Below are 21,636 nucleotides of genomic sequence, written 5' to 3'. Positions count from 1 at the left end.
TTTGACGATGCGTACGTTTTTGAAGTTGTGTTGTATTGCCTTGTAACTTGACAACAGTCAGTGTTTCACCTGAGTGAAACAGGTGTTTCTGTTATTATTTTAGAACACGTAGCTATTGAAAAACATTGTACAACTTCGTAATAAAACTCCATAAAAATTGTATTTTTATAGAATTAAATCTATTAAGTTATGTCAGTTTATAAAGACAATTCGCCAAGGTGTGAAGTGTGACAAAACTGCAAACTTTCTCAGCTTATCAATTTCGCGGTTCTAAACTGTAGCAATCTGTTCAAAATGAGTTGAACAAACTTTCGTGCGGTCGTTGTGAGGTGTTTGTGGTACCAGTGCAGTGAAAAAGTACAAAAATGACCACGGACAGGTTTCATAAGTAAGTAAAAACAGGACAATCTAGTGTTTCGTGCAATCACGATAAGATATCGCAACATAAAGGTATTTCCGATAACATTCGGTAATAATCGATGAATAATTGGTAGGTTTATCGTTGCGATAATTAACCAAAATAGCTGAATTTAAATTCTTCATAATTCATATCCATATAAAAATAAAATTCTAATTCATAAACAAATGAAAGTTGGTAAACAATCTTCATGAATAAAAACAACGTCCAATTATGACAATCATAATTAAAATAACTTATTGTCCGAAATAATTACTGTTTTTACGCTTTTCTAAACATTTATAAATGGTTCGTTATATCGAGTATTTATTTAATTAAGTAATGCTACGTAGATGCTCTGATATTGCACGAAGTTTTAATTGCCATTTTTAGATACTTACTGTCTTTTCCTAACTAAGTAAAATGTTACGAGGAACTTTTGTCTATGGACGTTAGGTACTCTCCGTGAACCCACGAAATTACATGCATCAGGAACAAAAAATAGAAAAATGAATAATCGCAATGTTTTCGTATCCTATATTAAACATTATCTGTCTGTAGATATTTTATCTGTTGATAAAATCACCATTGTTTCTGCCGGTAATTAAAAATGTAGGTACCTTACCTATATCTTTCCTAATTCTTCAACGAACTGTCGAAACACGATGTCAAATTATTTTAACATTACGCTCTGTAAAATATCCATTGAATAAAGTCGGAGATTATCGCGATAACAAGGCGTTATCAATGCTACTATGTAAATAGGTAAAATTATTGTTTAATATTATTACATGTTGGCAAAATGGATCGGACTTGGTCATGAGCGGGGCGGGCGAAAGTCGCCTCAACTTTAACTAATACAAATGTCTGTTAATGTTGAAACAGCGATAAGCGTATTTTCTTAAGTTCCAAATAAAGGAATTTATTAAGGATTATTAAGAAAAAGAAAACCGGATCAGAATCCGTATGACGATAAATAATTAAGGGGTTATGAAACCATTCAATTGATTCATACATATTTTACCTTGGGTATCTTCGTTGGGTACACGTATTTTTGACAAAGTAAAAAAAAACAAAACTGCACGACTGTCATCTAATTACTAAATTCGGAAGGTAAGCAAATATATTAGAAGGTAACAGCTGTACCTACTCATTCACAGATTTTGCTCCCATGCCTCGATGCTCCCATCACAATTTTCCTTGCACAAATAAACCACGACCGCTGAACGTAATTCCCGTCACCATATCCGCAGCACATTCGTCATCATAAAACAAGCGAATTCGTCACCACAAAAGCCGCTAATTCGGGACATTGAACTACATATGAGCAACGTGTGGTGTCAACCCGACCATGTCTCCTCCCGTTCCATGAATTAAGTACACGTTCCAACTAATACGGAACGGGGAAGTGCGGCTAAACTGAACAAACGGAATTCCGGATCATGTTCCGTGAACATGAAAGAGGTTCATGGCTCTTATTGACTACAGCTCGTATAACCGTACGTATTTGTCCCAGCTGGTGAAACAAACCGTATCGTAGGTACAAAGTTCTCTGCTTGCCTCTGAAACCATTAAGCCATTAGTTCCGGCTGTCATTTGAAGATCTTTGACAGTCACGGGAAGTCAGCAATTCGTATCGTTGTCAAATGAGACTGTTCGTCAGGGGCAAGGCTACCTAAGAGGTAACTGGATTCCGTTATCTGAATGTATAATATAAAGCTGGAGTTGTTTTGTTTCCTTGCTTCTTCTTGTTTAACGAGATATGCTTTTGGCAACTTTTATCCGGGTGTTCGGACTACTTCAACCAGGACGCAGGAGGCTAACGGAAACTAGTACTAATATAAATAATACCTGCTACGAGAAGAATGTTAAACATGACACAAATACACATATACATCTTTGTATTGTCTTAAGAGCTCTTGTTTTGTAAACGTCTTCAACTATCTATAGCTACGTATTTGATTTGTTTCATATAAACGTTTAGATTCTAAACGTACACATTAGCTACTGTCCATCATCTTTGTTTGAAGTTAGCATTAAGTATTTCCTGTAGTGTCTAGCAATAACTTGGTTAGCGGATCATCCGCTCTATGACACTCCTTTCTTGAGATCTGAAAAGGTGATACCTACATCGTACGTTAAATTTAAAAGCTGTGCTTACTATGTAATAGTTATTTACTAACAGTTTAAAGATCTCGTAAACAATATCCTCCTAGAGTGAAGTCATTCCTAGTTTTACTATGTGGTATTCCTGGCGTAACTTTAATCCGCGTTTATTGCTACGACCCTGCATATACGAAAAAAATGTTTGCAAACATAAATTCTTAGCAATGTTTTAAGTACGCCTTCCTGTTTTAGAACTAAACAATAAACCAACCACGTGACATGACATACTGTACCACCTTCACGCTTCCTCGAACACCACGGTCGAGGGTACTTAGCCCTCATTGTGCCAAAACTATAACACGCTATTGTCACACCTATTAAAGCCTGTATAAAGCTGATAATCCTTTGTAATGTTGCTGTTATCATCGTATCGATTGTGGGTGACATACAGGTGTTAGGTTGCTGGGTGACGAACCAATATGGGAAAGGTCACTGACATCGTGTTTAGCTAAAATTCAATGTTAGGTACCAGTATATCAAATTGGTACAAAAATCTCAATAATTAATATGGTATTATCATACCGCATGCAAACAAGGAATTAAAAGTAAGTAACAAAAGAAAGCAAAATTCCAGTCTTGAAATATCTTTTATATCCAATTTTAACTCGCTATCTGTATCAGGTTAAGGACCTAGACGAGATGCTTGTGATTTGATGCTAGCTACAATATTTACCTCAATTTAACTTCCAACCATTACCGCAAAGCTAGTAGGATTATCCAGAGTTGTAAAATCAACTTAAAGCCATAAACAGATTACTTCTAAATGACTCGATTACTCTTACCTACTGCACTATTAATTATAATCATGCAATAATTGATCAAAAGCAACAGAGTTACGAAACTACCAGAAACTGACAGGGAAATTTACCTCACATGGTATCTTTTTTTCTACTAACAAAAAGGATGGAAATACTAATAGGGCTACGGGGCAAGTATAGACTTTTAAATGAATTAATGTTTCGGATTAAAACAAAATAATCTGCAGATAAAACAAAAATGTTAATCCTAGATGTGAGTAACACTGGTATTGGGCCTAATAAAATTGTATGTGTGTCGCGTGGTTGAAAAGCTTGAAAAAAAAACACCCAGTGCCTATTTATAATAAAAAATCAAAAGGTGTCATGAAGCTGCTTTATGAAAATTCTACATAATCTTGAAATGGAATGAAATTCTTCGTTCGCTTCACAAATAATTCTTAGGAAAGTCCTTCTATGGGAGGGACTCCGATCAAATAAGGATAGTAGGTCATAGCCCACTATAAAGTTTCTACAGCATTTTCACAAATCCGGATGTTGGACTCAGGTCTTGGCCCGGAAACCTGAAATACTAATACATTCTTGTTACCTTCCAGAGCAGCCAAAGACGGCCTGCTAGAGGTGCTACGGGAGGCTACTCGCAAAGAATGCAACAATAAGGATGAGTCGGGCATGACGCCCACACTCTGGGCTGCCTTCGAGGGACACATCGACGCTTTACGACTGCTATGTGGCAGAGGGTGAGTTAGAACTTCTGTGGTTGGTCTGTGGAGAACATTCTGGTAGTCTGAGATGTTTTGGTGAATGAATAGAATAGAAAATATGATACTGATATCAAGAAAACGTGATGTGGTTTTCTATAATTGAAGGAATATGCACACATGCTAGATTGCTATGTACTAGTTTAAGACTGTGTTGTGTTTACTCTTTGTTGGAGGGCCAATAAATAAGGAAACAATTAAACGTCTTAGACGATAATGTAGAGTAAAGAATCCCAAAGACAGAGTATACAACTATTTATTTACTTTATCAGAACCTAACTTTTTGTTATTTCATCCTCAACTTCGCGATCAGCCGACAGACAAACGATACAATTAATCTAACAAAACAATATCATACGAAAGCCCTACGCTAATCTACGCACGTTGTAATTCAATATTACGTGCAGATAAAGTTTAATTTATAGTAACAATTAAGTTTGTTATAGACGGTGATTATTTTAATAGCCTAACTGTTGTCACGTAGGCATGACTGGCTACTTGTTAATATGTTAGTCCCCGTAAATTTTGACAGGGGTGTGTTTACAATGATATTTCTTTTCAGGTTTATTGCATCATTGAGGTTTTAATTTTATCTTTAATTCGTTTATTACAAACAATAAAAGCATTGTAGAAGAGATAGTTTAATATACTGGTGAACTTAGCCCATACTCCTTATTTTTAGTATTGTTACCAGATAGATAGATTTTTGATCTTAATCTAGTTAAAGTAGGTGACATGGGCGGTCTTATCGCTAAGAGCGATCTCCTTCAAACAACTTTAGGATGGATTGAGACCAGCTAAGCTTGCTAAGCTACCAGCTAAGCTACCAGCAAAGAAGTCTTGCATTTAATTGGATATAATTAATGTTTCAAAATTATAATAATTACAACAATATTGTTCTTCAAAGAGGAATACACAGACATCCGATCCTATCCACTCTTGCTTTTAATACAATTTTCTTTTCCTCACATTTTATTAGTATAATGCCTGCTTGAGAACAATGTAGTATCAGTCACTGTCGCTTTCACGCATTGTTTGCTCGCCAACGCAACATTATACAATGTTACGGATTATATTACGTAAAAAATATGAAGAGAATCGCTTCATTAGCCTTTATAAGATGTTATATGAATAGCCGGAGGATCTGCGTCTGCGCTTCTGTGGTTATTCTCATCAGATCTCGTTCAATGCATTATGTGGAGTGTTGATTTTCATTGCTAAAGAGTTTTATTAGTAGATATGCTCCGAGCTACTTTTCTATTAGATGAAATAGTTAGAATCTAAAGATGATCAATTTATGTATCGTCAACAATTTTCGTTGATTTAAGAATTTTGGTTCTGTCAATGTGTCAAAACCAAAAATGTGTCGATCTGTGGACGTGTCGCAATGTTGACTGGTACATTTAAATGTACCACCATACAGACGGTACAGTTAATAACTGTGTTCCACATTTGTCCTTTTCGAAATGAGCGCGAATTACATTCCAAGCAAGTTAGCAACTGGTAACCTTTTATGTGTTCATGGTTCATCAATTTCATTCAGAATATATAATATAATAGTCTAATATACCTAGGTTTTTAATTTTACCTACTACTGAAATGCTTGTTTGCCGATAAATCTCTCTGTGGAGTGCATTCTTTGATGTGACTCGCAATGAAATTGAAACGGTTCTATGGATACTTGCTCAGTACAGATTTCAGTTTTTACAAACTAAACTCACAAACGAAAATATTTGGGCATTCACATAATGCACTTTTGAAGTGGTAGCCACCGTTATAACCACACCATTAGTCACAAAACACGACATTTCAGAACAATTCGAGTACAATTGACAGTGATCCACAAATCATTACTTTCACTATTTATCCAAGTCCACTACTTTGTGACGCGGACGCAATTACCTAGGTACATATAATTTGAAAGTGCAAATATCTACAGCACAATGATATAGATTTCAAAACCATCATGTTATGATATGATATATGCTCAGTCACAATCATCAATGACCTAGTTAACTCATGGAGATTATGCAGGGGAAAATCAACTCAAATTTTCAAGAGAACAACAAAATGTTGCTACATAGATACTTACCTATTAGAATATCTGCATACTGCAGACTAAATTGTTTGTCAATTGTTAGCCAAGTTTAATATGAAGTTAATTGTGAATCCAATAAAACCTTTTAGTAGGTTCTTCATATCTTCTCTAAAGGGCCTCTGGTTTCGGTCGGTCGGCATTTGGGATAACGATAAATGAGCGCCTTTTCAAACTACGATAGGAAGAAAGCTCCTATCGGTACAGTTTTCGCAAAAGTTTGTGGAGTCCAGCTTAAAAGTTTTGCGAGATTTTTTGAGTTGGGTGAAACTGCATTATGCATCACCTAAATTACCACATAAGTATGGGACTCTTTACTTAAAGCTCCTTAAAACCAGCCCCTAAATGAAATTTCGTTACACTATCATTTCAATCCCCCAAATTAGGGGTCATATAACTATGTGACGTTTTTTTATACCAAATGTTTTCTTTCTAGAGGAGAACCCGACAAAGCGGATTACTTCGGCAACACAGCGCTCCATCTAGCGGCAGCCCGAGGCCACAAGGAATGTGTCACTTTCCTCATCAACTTTGGCGCCAATGTGTTCGCGATGGATGTCGACGGCCACACTGCGCAAGAGTTGGCCGCCATTAATGGCAGGGACGATATTCTGCGGTATCTCGACCAGGCTACTGCTAAACTGGAGAATAATGATAAGTACGTTGATTTTTGTTTCGGTAATAATAACTAATGATCGGAGTGGTTTTTTGAAAATGAAAACCTCATAAGTGTCCATGGATGCAAAATTATTTTGACAATAATATATTTCAGGCTACTATTTCTACGCGTAATATTTTAAGAATTCGTGAAGTCGTGGTGGCTTAGTGGGTAAAGGACCAACCTCAAGTATGAGGGCACGGGTTCGATCCCAGGTCAGGCAAGTACCAATGCAACTTTTCTAAGTTTGTATGTACTTTCTAAGTATATCTTAGACACCATTGACTGTGTTTCGGATGGCACGTTAAACTGTAGGTCCCGGCTGTCAGTGAACATCCTTGGCAGTCGTTACGGGTAGTCAGAAGCCAGAAAGTCTGACACCAGTCTAACCAAGGGGTATCGGGTTGCCCGGGTTACTGGGTTGAGGAGGTCAGATAGGCAGTCGCTTCTTGTAAAGCACTGGTACTCAGCTGAATCCGTTTAGACTGGAAGCCGACCCCAACATGATTGGGAAAAGGCTCGGAGGATGATGATTTCTACGCGAATAAGACAATCATATATTTTGAGAAAGCAAAATAAATGAGATGTGATAACTCGACCGCTTATGTAGCACTTAGCACAATTTTCTCTCATTTTCATCTCTTATTCGAGTAATTGTAAGAAATTACATAAAGAGCTAAACTTTCAACTTAACACATGGCATGATACAAATTAATTATTTCCTTAATATCTGCGTAAATATTTTACGAGCAACATAATCTAACGTGTTACAGTTTGTAATAGTGGTTGTGCAAGCGTTCCCATCATTACACGCGCGATTTCTTCGCGAATTGGGCTAATTGCTATCTCATGGTGTAAGAGTTGTGTAATGTTACGTAGAACAATTATATCAACATAGATAGGTTGAACAGTTGGTTCAAGAATACCTACATCAAACTACCAACTGATTTAAATGTTTTAACACAGTCTTCTAGAATTTAAGACAAGACATTAGGTACTACTTATCCGGTGGTGGAAAGTTGTTCGCTTGTGACGCGAATGGAACTGCGGGAAACAGACAGTTATTAAGCATGTAATTGAATCGTATTAGGTCTTAACTAAGGCCAGTCCTTCATGAAAGCTACTTTCCTAAAAAAAACAACTAATGACATTAACACCAACTTTAACCCATCAAAATCTCAAATTCCAGAAAAAAAGCCAAATCCCTAAAAGAAAAAGCGAAGAAGGACTACGAGAAATCCCACAAGCAATACCAGAAACGGCAGAGTAAGGCTGACCTGATAGCCGAGAAGGAAATGAAGAAGTTAGCCAAGGAGTGGGATCAGGGTTATGTGGAAGAAGTTCACACCATGCCGCATCGGCCTAGCAATGTGCTGTGGGCTCTTAAGCAGAAGATGACTAGGTCTACTAGCCATGGTAAGTAATCACGTCACTTTATTTTCGAAATAAAGAGTCCGTTAGCGTATGGCGATGGTGGACTCAAAAAGTTGGTAGGAGCAAGATACGTGCGAAAACCGTCATGTTTTGCCTGCCCTTCTTGGCAGTGGGGTAAAAATGACTGCAGCGAGCATGACGGAGTGAGTGAAGCCCATTGTGTGTCAGACTTTTACTGACTAGAACCTGGCATGTTCCTTCTGAAACCCAGTGTGTACCAATAAGTACTTACTTTAAATCATTTTACTTGTAAATCAGACGTAATTGAAATATCATATTTTTCGGCACATTTTGATCCTATAGTTTTCAATCAACCATCTGATATAAGGTACGTGTACTTTAACACAGACGATGACAATACGTAATGAACAATTTATTTATTTATTGCTGATAATATTTGATATAGGATTCGATACGGTATTTAATTTCCTCCTACATTGGTATCACTGATAGCTAAAATCCTACATTATTTGTTCTAATCTGAAATAGCATCTAACATCGTTTTACAGCGTCGTCGTATAATACGTCACAAATGTATTTCGAAGGCGTAAAGATAAGACATACATTGGAATATTAGGCTAATGTTGTGATGCAGACAAAATAAATTGAAAGAATAACTGCTATATAAACAGCCTTTTCACACTGGCGGATTTTCCGAGCGACGTCAAAGGCTCCGTAAGGGCTTTCACGCGTATACGTACGACAGGAAACAATTGACAGCTGCCAGTACAAAAAGGCGACACTGGTAGCAGCCGAGCGGTGTCGCTCGAAAAACCCAAGCGGAAAATCCACCAGTGTCAAAACGCTGTCATATTATAAAGCTGAAGAGTTTTTTGTTCGCTTAAACACGCTTATCTTAGGCAGTGCTCTATTAGTTCTCTGTTTTAATCAAACCCTTAAAAACAATTCCAGGTAATCTTCTAGCCGACGAACAGCCTCGGCCTACATACAGTGCACTGGTAGGCACCGTGAACTCCGGCGCCCGAGGCCGCGGCGCCGTCTACAAGAAGGCGCTCGCCAGCAAGCTGAGGAACAACACTGTGGGACGCAGCGGAGCTAATGTGCCCACTGATGACTTCAAGGTGAGGTCATCTTCTTAGAGAAATGTGCCTATTTACTTTTGCCCCTGGTTTTATCCGGGAGTAGTGCTCGTCTAAGCTGAAATGACGCGACTACGGTGCAAGACGCACAGAAATTTTAGTAGCGGGGCACATCAGCGGGCTGCCTCGAATTTTGCGGGCAGCGGGGCGGCAGCGGCGGCGGCGCGGGCGGTCACCGAGTGCACCGCTCGTTGCCCGCTCCCGCGCCGCTGTATTCGAGGGCCGGTCCATTTGATTATACGCGTAAGGTCCTGCCGCTCCCGCGCCGCCGCCGCTGCCGCGCCGCTGCCCGCAAAATTCGAGGCCGAGGCCTTAGACGTAGCTCGTCTAAATTACTGCTGCGATAACTATTACCTATCTACTGATTTATTTCCGCATCTATTTAGTTACCTCCATCGTAAACATCTAAGTCCGGTCAGTGTTTTATTGTAGAAGAGGTCTAAGGGCCAAGCTTATGTTCATACAATTGTTGTCATTCTTATTTATTCGAATTAGAATTAGACCAATAGCCTAGTATGTAATAGCTGGATTTACGTAACTAGATACACATTACATTTTAAGATTATCACACTAAATACAGTTAACAAGTCCCAATCCAATTAACACTTCCATCACTACACAAACAACCAAAAAATACTCCAAGAGTGATTTCACACTAGCGAATAATTCGCTTGGTCTTGTACATCGAAACAAATGCTTGTTGAAATCAACGCTAATTGATTGCAATTTAATTTGAGCGTTGTGCGCACCTGTAATTAACATATTTACGCAGGACTTATTACAATTGTAAACTTAAATATGCGAAAGTATTTGTAAATAAGTTGTTGGTGTGCCTTGTAAATAAATAAATAAACGCTATTGATCATTGCGGTTTGAGCAATGACTGCTGCTGGGGAGTTTGCTGCACTGATTCTGGTTAGTGTGTAGCAAAGGGTGCTACACTCCAACCCTGATTCTTCTTCCCAGCCAAAACACAAAGGAAGCGGTGAAGAGTGGGCGTTTTGGGGGATGTTTTTGTATTTTTTTATGTTCAAAAGTCCTGTTTTGCAGGCAACTTTAAATTGAGTTTGACGCCCAAGCAAGCGAGGGCTTACTGTTATAAGTACGCACGGCAAAATATGCTAGTGTAAAACCACAGCAATAGTTCATACTTTGCTAAATAAATATAACAGTAACTACCGTTGAAATAACTTTCAAAACCAACGGCATTTACCACATAGGTTGGAGAAATAGAGACGACTGGTCGTCGATCCGTCACGTCCCTGAGCGGGGTGCGGCGTGACTCGGAGGTCATGTATGTGGGCACCTTCGGAGCTGGTCCTCAGGCGAGGGGCAACGTATCCGACGTGTTTGCGGAACAGCATCCTGAGCCGGTGCAGAAGAAACCACTTACCAGGTATGTGTTGAAGTTTTAACTATAGTACCTAAGTATATACCTACTGTAGATTTTTTTCTTTAGTACCTATAACTGTGCCATTTTCTTGCTAAAGTGCTTGTTAGAGTTTTTTCAAATCGAATTTAAAAATACCTATATATCGGGTGTGTCGTTCATAATCACATTAAATGAAATGCGTTAATATACTGGTTAATATGTCGATTAACACCAAGAAAAAAGAAAAATGCGTGAAAATAAAAAAATGCATTTTTCAAACAAAGTAAATAGAATAAAAATGTGCGAAAATTAGAACACATATAGAAGTCAATCATTACAAACAACTGAAATTCTCCCTTGAAAACTGACAGCTGTCAACTGAGCAAAACATTCGATACTCCTAACTTTATCTCTGCTTTACACATGATGTTGTAAATTATGAAAACGAAAAATGAGTCCTGTGGCTAAACCACTGAATGGATTATATTATTTTTTTACAATTCGCTATAGAATATCATGAAGTACATGTGATAGAATTTAATGTGATTATGAACGACACACCCGATATAATCCAGTTCAAATGTAACAAAAAATCAAATGGTGGCTATTTTGAAAATTGCTCCTAACACGTTTTACTTCTGCGAGTTTTTCTACTTGCATTCTGTTGTCTACCTATTGTATTTTTTATAATAAATAATATAATAAGTTCTATAAATAAAATTACATACTAAGAGAATGCAGAAGTGGAAAAACTCGCACAAATATATATAAATAGTAAGAAAAAAAATTACATAAGCACAAAAATATTCCTTTTCCTTTAGGTCTGCAAGCCAGCCAGACTTTGCGGCAGTGAACGAAGACAGTGGTATCGGACAAGAAGTGATGTTGCAGGAGCCTGCTAGCATATTCGAACGACCCGGCTTCGGTAGCGTCGCCTTCAGGTAAGAACTTAGAACATAATATGTACATCAAACTTATTTGAAAGAAATAGGATCTGTGTGGCAGGTAACATAGTGATGTGGGCTTGATTTCTAATGAATGACTCAAAATGACCGTGACTCTTAACCGTCAAGTCATATATTGGTACCAGCCTTCTTCGAGAACCGGCCCAATTAATCACAGTCGCAGACACACACAAATAAATCTGAATATTCCTGCAATATCTTCGACAGTATAAAGTCCTTACATAATATTGGGGTCCTGTATGTTCCTTTTTCACAGTAAACTTTTTTTGGTAATATTAACCTGAAGTATTATTATTTGCAGACGTTCAATAACAGCCACTCTAAGTGCTCTGGGCGGCGGCGCGGCGCCGGGCGAGGACCTCTCCATCGGCTCAGCCGGCTCCCTTGCAGCCAGGCATGCCTACCAGCCGGCCGAGTGGACCTCTGCGCAGTCGGGTAACTAATACCACGTATTTTATAATACACTAGCTGTTTGGTCGCGGTGTCACCTAAATACCGGCGGAAATACTTCGCAAACCCGATTAAGAAGTAGCCTATTTCGATAAGTGGACTAATAGTTCAGTAGCTTCTGAAATTAGCGCGTTTGAGCAAACAAACAAGCCCATCAGCTCTTTAAAGTTAGGATAGATTCAATAATATGGACTGGAAGATAGTTCACCATTGACTTGGTGACACATTGGTTTCCAGAAAGAACTAAAGTGGATACCGGCCAGAAAATATTTTAAAATTTATCTGCCTGCTAAAAGATTTTGCTATCTCAATAAACAACATTGTTATTACATCAAGAAAAACAATGTTTCCTTTTATATCTCACAAATACCAACTTCACCTTTCCAGAGAGCTCAACAATAACATCAGACGAGGAAGCAGAGGCCGAGGAATCAGGGTACGCATCCCTCGAACGTTTTCTCACAGCCTGGGGTCTCTCCCAATACGTACAGAAGTTCAAGGACGAACAAATTGACCTCGACGCTCTCATGCTGCTCACTGAAAGTGACATGAAGACCTTAGGACTCCCTCTAGGACCTTACAGGAAACTGGTCACAGCTGTTCAGGAGAGAAAACAGGCTTTATCGCACCCGGGACCTATGATAGATACAGCTATATGATTGGTAGGCAGGTGAAAAAAATGTGTGCTTAATTTTTTTTATGAAATGGTAGAATTTTTGGAATTTGTTGTGGTTACAAATGTGTCTATGATATAGTAAAGACGATATTTTTTGGTATGAGCAACATAATCAGATATTTAAATTCAGTATTTAAATGTTTGGTTAAGCTGTAGATCTTATGCATTCGACTAACTTCAAACTCGCAAAGTTACAGTTCTCGTCAAATTAATTCGGGCCTTCCGAAGCCCACAATCGACTATTGCCCATGCATGATGTTTGAAATAGCTGATACATCGGCCGTGGTACTTTAGCTTTCCTGTAGCTAAGTATTTATAAAGTTCACAATTCTTATTTCTGCCCATTTTTGCACATTATTTATATGAGTATTATGATCATTTCTTACGTTTTGAGTGCTATTAGGTATTATGTATCTTATCCAAAAAATACTGATGCTACAAATGCCTAAAACAAGTTGGTATTTCGTTCATAGAACGTTAGGAATAAGTTGAAAGTGTGGTTAAAATAAAAAAATATAAAATTGTTTGCATTACAAACAAAATATTACCTGTGTACTTCATACCAACATATTTTTTAATCATAGCCTTTTATATATATTTCATAATATTTTCTTGAATTATAATTTTTCTTATTAAAATGAAATAATGTTTATTATTCCTCATGAAATGTGATAGTAAATGTTCGATATCATTCCATCCAGTGTTACGTCCAATCGCCATATTAAATATTTTTGTACAGTTTTTGAATATACATTTTTATGAAATATACTTTTGTTTTATTGAACAGGTTTAAGAAATTATTAGAGAAACACAATATTTTTTCCAATTGTTTTATTAAGGAAGTTTTAAATACAATTAAAAATATAATCTATCATTTATTTATTGTAATGCATAACCTACACTGATTAATGTACAAATAGTCCTGAGCTAACTAGTTGGTACGATACCTCGATTTTGACTAAGGAAATTAAATACAAAATTCCATAGAAACACCATTATGCTAGCGTATCTCCATACGAAAAGGACGGTTTTCATAATTTGACAAACAAAACACAAACAAAAATACTATATAATTGTTCTACACGAAAGAAATGAAGATATATCAAGGGGAAATATACCATATTTCTTCTTACTATCCTGAATACACCTACCTTGCATTATAAAGTTTGTGTACAAAATACCTTTATCTACTAGTCCTACATTAAATTAGATTAAGATATGTTTAACAGTACAAATGAGCAATATTTATAAGATAGAAGGCACAATACTTTCGGATATATTTATTTGATCAGAGTAAATAAGTCGAATTTTATAAAAAAAACTATAATTATGAATCCAAAAATCATTTAAATTCTTAGATTTTAACTTAGGTACTAAAAGAATTTGTTTTATTTCTGTATATTATGGCGGAGTGTTCACTTACTTACTCCTAATTACAGCGTCTCTCCCAATACATTGTTACAATACAGTTATCTAAAATTCGTAGCAGAGATTGTTCGTAATGTCGCATGGAAACGTTAAGAGTCAGTGGCGTCAGAGTTTCGCGTAGCCGTGCGCGGCGCGGCGACGCGGCTCGATGTCGTCATGTCGTCCTCTACTGCCTACTGCCTGTTCCATCGAGGCCGAGCGCCGCCGCTCAGAGGTAAATGTGCCAATAGTCTGAAGAATATTCTCTCAACCAGATTCGGGCCACCCATTTATAAAAAAACAGTGTATGAATGTTTGGAAGACAAGAACGCAAACTTTTCAAAAATAAAATTCATGGGTTGTGGCGTCATACACTGTACGGCAATAATCGAAACTCGTAACCATTGCTTTTCAATTATGTTTCGTAATACACCTACACCCGCGCGGGTTTAATACATAAACGCTAAATATAAATTACTATGTTTGGAGGAGTATTTCCTTGACTTGTTGTACTGCCTGTAGCGCGCCAGCCGACAGCCGTCGTCGCGGTAGTACGTGTACTCCGGGTAGGGGATGTAGGCGCCGGTGGCGGGGTCCAGCGGCACCATGATGGGCAGGTCCGTCATGGAGGCGGGCCGCTCGTACGACGAGGAGTCGGAGCGCTCGGGCTCCGCGTACTGCGGGCTGGGGCCCTCCACCTGCGGCTGCACGTCCTGGCTCTGGTTGCACACGGGCACGCTGCGGCTGGTGTCGGCCGAGATGTTGGAGCGCGAGCGCAGGATGGGCCGCGTGGACGAGAAGTCGGCGGAGTGCTGCAGGCTCTTGGAGCGCGGCCGAGTGGCGCCCGGCGCCTCGTCGATGCGCGACAGCGTGTGGCGCCGCACGGGCCGGTACACCTGGCGCCCGCCGAGCTTGGGCCGCTTGATCTTACGGTGGGAGTTGTACGTCTCGAGGGAGGAGGGCAGGGAGGGGGCGGGGGCGTGGGGCGGGGAGGGGTTGCGCGCGGGTGCCTGCGGGGCGGGGGCGTTGGCGAAGTGCGCCGCCACGAGGTCCCTCATCTGGTCACAGGCTCAGTAGTTGTAGGGGCCGTACTGGGACCCGTGGTAGTAGGGGCCCGGGTACGCTTGAGGAGGCGGGTAGCCTGCATACGCGTATTGCTGCTTCTGGGGGTACACTGTGAACACATCAAAAAATAATATTAGTAATATGGCAGATCATTTCAGGCAAACAAAATATTTTTATGTTCTCAGTAGTTTGCTAAATTGATCCTTATTTTCTGTTTTAAATAATAATTCAATAAGTTTTTTATTACAAGTCTCGGATAATTCGGAAATCTCTATTTTTATTTAATTAAACACTTTTCTGTGTCTTGAAATAAAAATATGTACCTATTTAAAAAATCTTTATACATAGACAAAAAAACTACAACCGCTCATGCACATTCACCCTGTTTAAAATGAAAAAAATATTTACAAAAGAAATCATTAGTCTAGTATTTGTGTTGCCACAAGCAATATTTTTCAATGTTGCATTCTTTGATTATAAGTTAATTTATTTTAAAATCGTGTGATTAATGTCTTGATGAGATCAGTATTTTCAAATGATGTAATAATGAAGTCAAAGCTTGAATTCTGATGTGGTGAGTATGTATCTGTGTATTCTAAAGGCAAGGCCTTGCAACTACCGTGAATAATAATGTTGTTTTTCTTCAATGTTCGCTTAGTTATGCACTTAAAATTAACATTAAGGATTTTTGACACTGCACTCTGAGCACTGGAACTCTTAATTACGTCTTGATAATAAAGTCATGCCAAAATGAGATAGACATTGACATTCGTCAAAGGCTACGTAGCGTGTGGTAGGTAATATGGCTGCCTTTTCAAGTTCCTATTCTATTTCTACAACGAAATAAAACGTATGATCGTATGAAATGATTATCCAAGCATACCGGGCATGAGGTACTGCATGTTAAGCGCCTCCTCCCGCTCCCGCTCGCCGCGCAAGCAAATGGCCGCCGACGAGAACAAGATGGCGGACATCAGTGACAGGCCCACGCCGCACCAAGCGACCATGTACGACCAGTCGTACCATACGCGGGTCTTCTCACGTAATATCTGGTTTATACCGCCGGGGTTGCGAGTGTGTGCGTGTGTGAAATACAGGTGAGTTTGTGTGTGTGTATGTGTGAGGTAGTGAGGGTTTGAGTGTGTGTGTTTTTACATGTGATTGGAAATTATACCGGGATTTTATTTTTGCCAATTAATTTCATATGTTTTTGTGTGTGTGAATAAATTCAAGTTGGTTATGTACAGTAGTAGGTTTTAAGTTGAGAATAAAATTTTATTCGTTCAAAATATAGTTATTTTTCCAATATTTACAGCACCAATGTTAATAAATTCGTCCGTAAGCGAGTTAGTATTGCGTTTGGCGTAAACCAGATATTATGAGATAGCCAGTTACATTGATATGCGTTAAACGACCGGTCGCAGTCGCGAAGTTATACGCAGTAGCCAAGGTTCATAGAAACATGAAAAAAAGAGAAAAAGCTTTTTGTTAGTATGAGATACTTATCCGAATGTTCTTATCAACTAAGTTATTGATGATTTACTGTCTAGTGAAGTGTAATGCGTATGATTCGGTACTAACATTAATTCATTTATTATATAACTTACAATCAATAAAAAAAAACATGAATCAAACTACTAACATTTTCGAAAATCAAAGTACCTAATTAAACCACACGCCTTACAAAACACTTACAAACATTTGTAACAACATCATCAGAGGGAAATCGTAGAAAATATACAAAAGATTTTAGTCTTATTCCCGCCAAGCGTAACAAGATGGCCGCTCAAGATGGCGGTCTAACCTGGCATTATGTACTGCACGTTATTCTGCTGTTCCCGCCTTTTTTCCTTGCTCAGGTAAATGGCGGCGGAGAAGAATAAAATGGAGCTGCCAAAGGAAACGCCGACAGACAGCCAGGCGAGGATGTACGACCAGTCGTACCAGATCGAAGAGTTGTCTTTTAGTACCTGGTGTTGGGGGTGGGTCAATTATGTGGTACAAACCTTTGGCTTAAATGTATAAATTAACTGGAATATGAGGATGAGGATATTTTATTTATGCTGCCTGAGACGAAGGACCACAAAGTGTACAAAGTAATCATTTATTTTTTGACTACTTGTCAAGCTGGTGTCCATTTGAGTTTGTTTTTATAATATGCCTTCGTGATATATTTATACTTTTGGGTAGAAATATATCACGAAGGCAGAAATTTCTTTTAAAAAATCTCTCTTATCTTTATTATCCTATACTTTTAAGACTTACGTTAGGCCATTGTTGGTAGTATTCCTCTCCAACGACCTTCTCCTTTTCGTAGAATTCTACTCCGTGCCATAATGCCATCGCACCTGCCGCTAGTAAGCCTGGAACACCATAACAAGAAATCAGTCAAAGCATATTATGCCTAGCTCAGAATAAGGTCGATTCAAGCATTAATCTGTTCTCCGACATAAAGAAATTACTTATTCGAAAGCTGCAGTTTTAGGTAATGGAAAAATAGTTCCTACTCAAGGTATTCTTTCGTGCGATGGTCAAAAATCATTTTTGTTTTGCCAAATTATCACAACACTAACAAACCATGCACCTGGGTCATAAAATTCAGATAGAAGTTCACACCTTAATTAAATTACCAATGAAAACATGGACATAAGAACTACCGGGCTATCAAAAATTTTCAATGGTGGTTATTCTTGCAATTAAGTAAATACTCACATGTGACCAACATAAGTATGGCAGTGGCAGTAATATTGCCAGGACTGCGCTTCCAACAGCCGACGACGCCGGTCCAGAACGCGATGAAGAGAGACAGGAACGCCACTATGAACAGAGCTACCGTTGAACGCGCCATGTGCAGCCTGGAATTAGAAGAAGATATTATTAGATTAAACCATTAGAAGACCAGTAATAAGAACTATTGATGAATTTTGAAACAGGAATCCTGTGTCAAATAAATCATCAAATATTTAGGACAGATCTTAAGACCGTTAAGTCGGAGTGGATTCTCGCATCATAGCACAATACCTCTACCATGAGTTTTAAGCGTCATTCATAGCACAGTCCCGCTACCATCTTTAAAAGTATTTGTGGATACCTCCCTACTAGATACCGACTAGTCAAAGTCTTTGTTAAGAGGAAGTTACAGGACAACCATTCGATGCCTGAAGTTTTTAAAACTGTGATGTGGAGTTTCCTACAGACCGAAGATTTTTGATCCTTTTGCCATAACAGTGGAGTTTTAATTATGTACCATTATTTCAGATTTTCTTCAATGTCAACTGAGTATTACAACTTGATTGTCAGCCATAAGATACACAAAGTATAGTCAATACAAGGTAATGAAAGGCTTTTGTTTCAATCACATGACAATAACGTCTTGTAACATGTGAACACATTCTCAATACTGTAATTATTGTTCATCTTCATATTCTCTCGTAAGTCATAACATAATAATTATATAAAAATATAACATTATTATATACTACCTGGTATATCAAGAATAATAAAACTGACATTGATGATATAAAAAATAATTATAAATTCGTCACAGATTATAAAATATCGATCACAGTTTCTGAAGATGGATTTGTTATGAAACTGCGTATAAGAGAAGAGACACAAACCTTGCGGTAGATCGAGTTGACCACAGCGGTATTGTAACTGTACCTACCTATTTACTGATGTTATTTCTTGTAGCGGTGTTTATGCTATCTACAATCTACATAGTTGTTCATGTTTAAAGCCGGTATTTTAGACTCTTCAAGGTTCCTGTTTAATTGCATCTACCTACTTTAATCCCAATCATAAATTCAGCACTGAAAATATTCAAAAATTAATGAATATTTATAGAACAACCTACTTAGAGATTTAGATACCAGTTTCGTACAAGCCCACAAATTACTCAAGAGACAAGCCTTCAAGTCAAGATTAATAGCTAAGGCTTATAAAGTATTATTTATTGTACGCCTTCAATGCAGCAATAAGTATCTGCGAATGATTATCAACTATGATTCGAGGCTCAGACAATATAACGATTTGTCTCAATATCAATCAATGGCCGACGAAGCGTTGACCTAGTTGGTAACCCAAGGTCTTTTAACTGCATTTGAAATTGCGTTGGTCCTAGAAAAGTGCCTTGTGGAACACCATGAAATTTTAGAGATGAGAGTACAAAGAGATTTATTTTGCAAATGTCTGCGTCACGATACAATAAAAGCAAGTGCAAAGACGATATTGCAAGCAAGGTCACTGCAGTTCAGGGTTTTGCAGTCAAGTATCTTGCAAGATGTTACGAAATTACCAGTGTTTGCGTGTTAAATTAGTGTTGGTTTTATTTGTACCTCTTGTTTCAGATTTTATGGTAGGAAAGATAGCTTCAATAATTTCCTTTGGCAACCCCTTTATAGAATTCGGACTCGACATTTTCAGTCTAAATTAAGATAAAACCATTCGACATGGTCTTCTTTTACCATGTAGAATATCTGAACTTATATCAAACAAATACTGAGTGACACCTTTTCTAAAATCCCTCGCAGGGAAAGTACAGATTTGATTCCTTTGTCACAGATTGTCACGACAATTGCACAGATCATAATAACTACCTTGTCATAACCGTAGCTTTACATAATGATTCAATGACCCGTAGCTAATGCTCCGTACCTTACTATTCTATTGTTCTGTCCTGTAGATGATATAATTAGTAGTTTATAGGTATTGTTTATCCGTGTACCATATGGTGCAGCTGTTGTTTGTATAAGTATGATAGTGATGATTTCTTTATTCATTCTTGAGCAGATGTTATGGGAAAATGAGAGAAAGGTGCGTGTAAGAAAATATTTTGAAAACCTCGAGACATCAAATCACAAAAAATATTTATCCATCATAATTTTGGTTACATTATACAGTAAAATATATAAATACGTATAAATTGTCTTTTCAATGTACCTATGCACCACAGTGATCCATAAATAGTATGATGATGAATCGTTGAAATGTAAGTAGGGATGTCCCGAATAACGTCAGGATTTATCAAAAACTTAACGTCACTGGGGAAGAACATAGTGCATTTTACCTATATTGTGTGTGTTAGTTTAAGTGTTTTCAGAAGAATAAATTAGAAATGTAATTAACATGATAGTAAATAAAGGTACTTCATAAAAGTGTGATGTTACCTGTTCATAGCGTCGTCTGATAGACCTTTCGTCTCGTTGTTCTCGTCGGGGATGAAGTAGTCCACATTGCTGCAGTGCGTCTCCACAGGCGATAGGTAGATCTCAACTGGAATAGACATAAAAACTGGTTAGATTGATATGTATAGGTAGTGCAATTTTTGAGAAAAAAAATCTCTCTAAGTATTTCTTATAGTATAATGTCCAATCCGACATTTTGATGCGACAGAAAAGCTTGCAGTTTTTGTGTTTGATATGGTGAATTCAATTTTAGAGACAATCAGCGATACAATGGTGATAACAAAACAAAAATAAAATTGATTCCCAAAGCAGTAAAACAAATACATCGCCTTTATTTACTAGACCTAAAGTTTATTAATAAACAGAATACCAATAAGATCATCGAGAGAATAATCATGAAAATACCGATAGCCTGATTCACCGATTACCATCCGTTTGTGACGAAACGTAAGTACCTATGCAGGCTGTATACAAATTCATACCTTTGCAAAAGTCTCGTAAAGTCTTTACGAGTATAAGGCCTTGTTTGGAGAAGAAAGTGGAAAATGTGAGTTGAAACCTGAGTTATAAATACTTATGATTCATAGCACGTCATGATTTTATATTTTAAGGGAAAGGTATCCGATACTATTCAATGGGTAATGAAATTTTATGTAGTCATAGTAGTTTGCACGGATTTTATGAATAGGTATTCTGCGTCGCTTTTCATACTATAATCTTCAGAATGCATCAGTATTAGGAATTATTTGAACCATCTTACTAAGGATTTTGAAATAAAGCCAGACCTTTCAGTGAGTTAGCCCTTGTTAAATAAATGCAAAATACAGACAAAATGTAGAACTTCTTAATGTCAAAGTTCATTTTGGTAAAAATCAATATTATTTCATAATAATAATTCACAAACAATAATTATAGGCAATTAAGAATGAATAAATCAAATGGCAGTTTCCTTTTATTTGAAGTCGGGTTTCTCCGAAGCATTTGTGTCAATCAACGCATTCGAATTTCAAGTAATTTAGAGTGATCTCATATAAAAACCGCAAAAATAATATATTACAAAGCATGGGGGCAATGCTATTTCTTAGGATATTGTTGTGTAAGATACCTACCAAACCAATTTATGTGTGTTAAAACATTTAAACATTTAAG

At 37.7% G+C, this 21,636-nt stretch overlaps 2 protein-coding genes across 3 annotated transcripts in view; one reads left to right on the top strand and one right to left on the bottom strand.

The window, feature by feature from the left end:
• Positions 1–22: 22 nt before the first annotated feature.
• Positions 23–13,595, top strand: LOC124632899 (Usher syndrome type-1G protein homolog). Its single transcript, XM_047167909.1, has 9 exons — positions 23–388; positions 3,915–4,058; positions 6,611–6,832; positions 8,022–8,248; positions 9,179–9,348; positions 10,587–10,762; positions 11,560–11,679; positions 12,005–12,138; positions 12,541–13,595. Exons 1-9 carry the CDS (start codon positions 366–368, stop codon positions 12,810–12,812), a joined length of 1,488 nt encoding a protein of 495 aa, XP_047023865.1. The 5' UTR covers positions 23–365; the 3' UTR covers positions 12,813–13,595.
• Positions 13,596–15,175: 1,580 nt separating this feature from the next.
• The window catches only part of LOC124632903, a 41,383-nt gene continuing 34,922 nt past the window's right edge, over positions 15,176–21,636 (bottom strand). The window contains exons 3-7 of one of the 2 annotated variants that reach the window (XM_047167912.1): positions 20,470–20,575; positions 18,014–18,156; positions 17,567–17,664; positions 16,185–16,350; positions 15,176–15,410 (exon numbers count right to left, since the gene is read on the bottom strand). In XM_047167912.1, the coding sequence (XP_047023868.1) occupies positions 15,307–15,410; positions 16,185–16,350; positions 17,567–17,664; positions 18,014–18,156; positions 20,470–20,575 (617 nt within the window). In that variant the 3' untranslated portion in view covers positions 15,176–15,306. Of the gene's footprint in view, positions 15,411–16,184; positions 16,351–17,105; positions 17,272–17,566; positions 17,665–18,013; positions 18,157–20,469; positions 20,576–21,636 lie in introns of both variants that reach the window. The other variant, XM_047167911.1, reaches the window with a different exon arrangement.

This window comes from Helicoverpa zea, chromosome 9, assembly GCF_022581195.2.
Source record: "Helicoverpa zea isolate HzStark_Cry1AcR chromosome 9, ilHelZeax1.1, whole genome shotgun sequence".
NCBI lineage: Eukaryota > Metazoa > Arthropoda > Insecta > Lepidoptera > Noctuidae > Helicoverpa > Helicoverpa zea.
The sequence above is the reverse complement of the archived record's forward strand: the minus strand, read 5'-3'. Positions and strand labels throughout refer to the sequence as shown.